This window comes from Corvus brachyrhynchos, unplaced genomic scaffold (genome assembly GCF_000691975.1).
Source record: "Corvus brachyrhynchos isolate BGI_N302 unplaced genomic scaffold, ASM69197v1 scaffold444, whole genome shotgun sequence".
Classification (NCBI taxonomy): Eukaryota; Metazoa; Chordata; class Aves; order Passeriformes; family Corvidae; genus Corvus; species Corvus brachyrhynchos.
The window spans coordinates 1,457,774-1,462,923 of NW_008237886.1; the positions used below are offsets into that span (position 1 = coordinate 1,457,774).

Genomic DNA, 5,150 nt, shown 5'->3' on the forward strand with positions numbered 1-5,150 from the left:
GAGAGAGCAAATGTAGATGTGACATGACATTCTGTCTCACTGACTTTTCCTAGAGTGTAGGGAAAGGAGCAAGTGTAAACAGCTCAGGAAAAACATGCATTTTACATTGCAATGAGCTGTTAGGAAAGAGCCCTGATGTTTTATTCACATATAGCTTACCATCTTTTTTGGGGTTCAGGCAAAGCATCCATGTCATTCATTTATTTAAAAAAAAACCAGTCTTCAGAGCAATTTATGGACTTTCTCCATTATGCTGAAGTCCAAGTATTCATCCAGAAAGCTGCTGACAGTCCCAGCTTCACCCAGGGTTATCAAGCAAATCAGAATTATCACACTCAAATAAAACCTCGAAGTGGAATGCAGGAAGTTATGAGCTGTTATGAGCTGTCCATGGTATGTTGTTACAGTGCAGATACTGTAACACACGTATCAAACAACAAGGCCCGTGGAAAATAAATATATATGGACTGATTCTTGATAGATGTTTCAGAGAGATGTTTATTTCTCCAGCTGCATGATCGGAGCTCTGCTGAGGAGCTGTGGCAATCACGGGACCCGAGGGTCCTTGCCCGCGCAGGGGAACACAAAACAACCAATGGGGAACGAGGCTGACCGGGGCCAGGGAAACCCCATGTCTCCCCCCCAGGTCCCTGTCCCAGGACGACATGGCAGGGGGGAAGGCCCCAACGGTATGTTACAGTGAAACTGCTGGTCCAAAACAGTTGAAGTCTATGGAATCAGAAAGGACATGGCTGGAACACTGCCTTGGAGTGTTTTAGTAATAAACCATTCACATGCATGACTTTTGCTAGAGACAAGAGATTCCAAGTACCCTCTCTAAGGGAAAACTTTCCCCCAGTGTTTCTAAATTTTCATGTGGAAGTTAAGAACTTGCTCCAGGATGAGGCTACCTCATCCTGTGACATGAAGACCAGTAGGTAAAGCCACAGAAAATCTTGAGCACCTGATTGCAACTCCAGGTGTAGGAGTGTGGGAAAGAAGCCTTAAGGAACTGACGGAGAGGTGTGCATGTCTCTTACATCCATATCTATTGGGCAGGTACCCTCTGCTGAACTGGGAGATCTGCTACCAGTCATCACTTTGACTTGGAGATGGATTTCTGGACCAGAAAGGAAGAGCCTGAGAATCTCACTGGTGCCTAAAGACTTGATATAAATAGCCTTTCAGGGCATGCCATGTCTAGATGAAAATAGTGAAGTATTTTCTCAGTTTCAAGAGAGCATGAAAAGAGTCTTTCGCTTAGCCCTTCTTTGAGGATGCAGATCGGGTTTGTCTTTATAACTAGCAGGCCTTGGAGGAAAACCATTTCCCAGGGCTGCCAGGCTGGCTCTCAACACCTTCTGTTTGGTTTAAAATCAGTCTCATCAAAGTGTGATGCTCTGTCTAATAATGAAGCCAGCCACTCTTCTACAATTTCCTTGAGAGGCTGAATCTATTGGTTTAAGTAAAGCATGGGAAAGATTTCTTGAACAAAGGACTTTTTCATTTGTTGATTAAAGAAAAGTCCATTATGCTCTGCTTGTTTGTTTATTTACGTTTCTGCTCCCTAAACTTCCTTAGCAGTTGCAAGTCTTCTAGCTGGTGTTCATAGCACTATTTGAATTACTGCATCTCCTACTGGGAGATATAAAAGTATCTCCATATATTTGCTCTGGAAAACAGCCTCTCCCTTCTCTCCAGCAGCAGCTCTTCCAAAGAGGGTAAAGGATTGGTGGAGCTGTAGTGAAGGAGAACGGGAACATCAGTACACAAGCCATGGAAAATAGCCCTGTAGGACAGTCTTCCTGCTGCTGCAGGATTGTTCACTACAAAATAGTCTGATTGTTTCGTATCTTCCTCTAGAAGACATTGCAAGTTTTTAATTTTATGACAAGCATATATTGTGCTATTTTCTTCTTATGACTGATAATGGGTGGTGGAAGAGAGCCTTAGATCTGGACACAGAAGACAGTGCAGTGCCTTCAGTGAAAAGAAACAAACCATGTATTTCAGTGTTTATAGTGGAGGGTTATAGGAGAAAGTTTCACGAAGGATGTCTGGACTTCAGGCGGCTCTCTTGAAAGCTGTTTCTTGCATAGGCGAAGTTACAGCATTTCAGGGAGTGGGTGTCCAGAGCCAGCCCTACAGCTGCCAGCTCCAGCTGTAGGCATACCTGAAGCCACTTTCTGTTCAAGTTACAAAGCATTATATACTTTTCTTTGCAGAGTATCTTAATACATAACAACCAATAAGCACCATACACAATACCTTTACATTTGCCTATAGCCTATCATAACTACTATCATTACCATCTTATAGTCATTATTATCCAATCACGAGAGTAAGTAAGTTACAATTTAAGCTTACCATGGAGAATTCTCAGACCTCTCTTCTTCTTCTTGCTACATCGACATTTCTTGTTTGCCTGCGATAGCTCTTTTTGGTAAAAACATGTTTTCTATTTACATATGCTCTTCGTGAGACTTATTTACTTGGTGAAAAACAGGTGCTTGTTTGTAGTCACATACCTTTGTCCTATTCCTAAAAATCTCCTTCCAACTCATCTCCAACCTTTGCCTTCTCAGTTATTCAGGGGTCAGCGTTTCAGCAAAACATCTTTTACTCTATATCAAAACTTGCTTCCATTTCTACCTCATGCTAAGTTTCTACATTCACACATCTTGCTGCCAAGCCTACATAGCTGGGAAACTTTCTTACCAAACTTTCATCCTCTCCAACAGTGTATACTGCTTTACTAGTTTGAAAACAAACCAGTGGGAGGTACCACCGGCGCTCCAGCTGCCAGTGAAGCCGAGACCAGCGACAGAAGTGGTGGCCGCGGCGACTGCGCCCCAGACAGCAGTGGCTCAGGGGGCGACCGCAGTGCGGGAGGAGGCAGCGGCTCTAGGCGCTGCTGCAGCCCCGGAGACGGCTGCAGCAGTTCCAGCACCAGTTCAGTTGAAACTGGCTGAGATCGCATCTTGAAAAGAGGCTGTGGTTCAAACTACAGCGCAGCCAACTGTAGTCTGTGCTGCCTCTGGTCAACCCGTTCCTCCCCGCCCACCTCTGTTTGTTCACGGCACCTCAGAGTTGCTTTTACTCGATGACTCATCGTTGGGCAGTGAGGCAGAGGAGGCTTTGGCCCCAGGTCGTAAAGCGGCTATAGCCGGGCGACGAAAGAAAAGGCTGCTCTGGTCTCGCCCTTGGACCTTTCTGGACTGCACTATGACAGTGCGTCTGACCTACTACAATAGTTTCTTAGAGTCAGTTAAGATGTGGGCTTTAGAGGAGAGTTGTAGGTACAAAAATGCTGTTAGTGAGGATTCAGGCCCCACCTGATTTCAACAGCTCATGGGGATGGTAATAGAATACACTGCAACCCAGGACAACCACCAATGTTTGTCGAAGCAGAATTCATATCAGGAGATGCTGTGAACTCAACATTCATTAATGTATACTTATCTGGAGACCTGTTCTCTTACCTGATTGGTAAAGGTTCATCAGCCTACAAAGCCAGATTTGTTTGCTTCCTTTAGTGAAACTTGTGTGGTTAGAGAAAAGGTCTTAATGTGACAGAGGGGAAATGCAGATAGCAGACAGGCAGACGTGGTGCAAGTCTTGCATGAGCAGCCTCCTATGAGGAATTATAAGGTAGAATTGTTTGTGAGCTGTAAAACCTGCCTGCAGAGGCACATGGCAGCACAAAGGAGCACATGGCGGCACAGAGAACAGATTTGAGGATTCTGGGAGTAATCAGGAAGCTGTTACACTGCATCCTGAGGCTGTGCCAGTAGTTCAGGATGGTAGTGACTCCCCGAAAGGGGAGATCCAAGCTTTCCCAGTGTATAAGGCTCTCCCAAATTCAGGCCAGCTTGATAAGCATGAAGCGATTGCTTGGAAGGTTGCAAAGGATCTGCAATCCAAGGTGGCACAACATGGGCTTGGTTCTGCTGAGGTTATGCAGATAAAGTGATTCAATCGCTGACAGCCTCCCATCCTACAGCAGTCCTGAGATGCAAAACTGCTTCTGTTTCCAGATCTCTCTGAGTGTAGCTGTAAATTACACCCAGTACAAAGCAGGTGCCCATAACGTGAGCATCAAAACTCTTCTTTCTCCTGGCCTGCAGCACATGCACATCCTAACCTAGGCTTATGCTGTAACACCCAGCCCTCTTCTCTGAGGGTTTCCAGACCCATTGCTGACACTTTACACATGTTGCATTCAATTATAATCACTTTTCATTGCCAGTCCATGGCTCTCAGCCCAGCTTCAGAGCGCAGCCTGGAGCTGTTAACCTGTATCCAGTTGGTAACTTCTTACCTTCCTTTCACAGACTGATGTAACCATGGAAGTACTTGTAGCAGGCAAAAACATACAACACACCCAGAAAGGAAGCTAATTCTAAGAAAGAAAATATTAATATGGAGGGAAAAACAGTTAAAAAACTAAAAAATGAGGATTGCACATAGTTAACCACTCTAGTTATGTTTTCTAGTTATATTGCTTTGGGAATTTTTACAGCTACCCATAATGTGGAAGTTATCTTGGAAAAGAATCATTCAAAAGAGATGGATGTATTCTTACACAGTCACTGAAGGAGGCTCTTCATATGGGTTTACAGATAGGGGTGGATATAGGACTGTCCAAAAATATCCAAAAGCATTCCTTCAAAAGGACATCTCAGGAACTGACAGGAATCCTAATCCCCCCCAGTCTGGTGATTATCCCACAAACAGGATAGTGGGTTGGAGCACTGTGGTTTGACCCAGCTCTGTCATTTTGTATTGTTATGGCAGTTTGTGCTAAGGGGGAGTGTTTGTTTTGGGAAGAGAATCCTATTTATGTTGTTAATAACCTGCTTTGCATTTCTATAGCAGCTTTTATCCGAGGACATGGAAGGAAGCTGTAGTGAAGTTAGCTTTTTGACCTCCCTGAGGGAAGAGTAAAAAGTCAGCTCCACTTTGTGGGAGTGTGTTTTGTTTGGTTCAGTCCGCGTCTCCCCTTTGGGTTTCGTGTTACTGTACCATCCCAGTTTATACCCTCCTGGTTTCATGTTCATAACCCTGCTTTCTCTATTTGTCTTCTCCCAGACCCCTGCCAATCGCTCCGGCACCCCTCCCAAGCTTCTAGAAAGTTCTGGCAGGGGCGT

At 44.7% G+C, this 5,150-nt stretch overlaps 1 protein-coding gene across 1 annotated transcript in view; it reads right to left on the minus strand.

Moving 5' to 3' along the window:
- Positions 1–6: 6 nt before the first annotated feature.
- MGST2 (microsomal glutathione S-transferase 2) overlaps positions 7–5,150 on the minus strand; it is a 39,694-nt gene continuing 34,550 nt past the window's right edge. The window contains 3 exon segments of the mRNA XM_017732644.1: positions 7–415; positions 4,322–4,340; positions 4,343–4,492. Of these exon segments, the coding sequence (XP_017588133.1) occupies positions 223–415; positions 4,322–4,340; positions 4,343–4,492 (362 nt within the window). The 3' untranslated portion in view covers positions 7–222.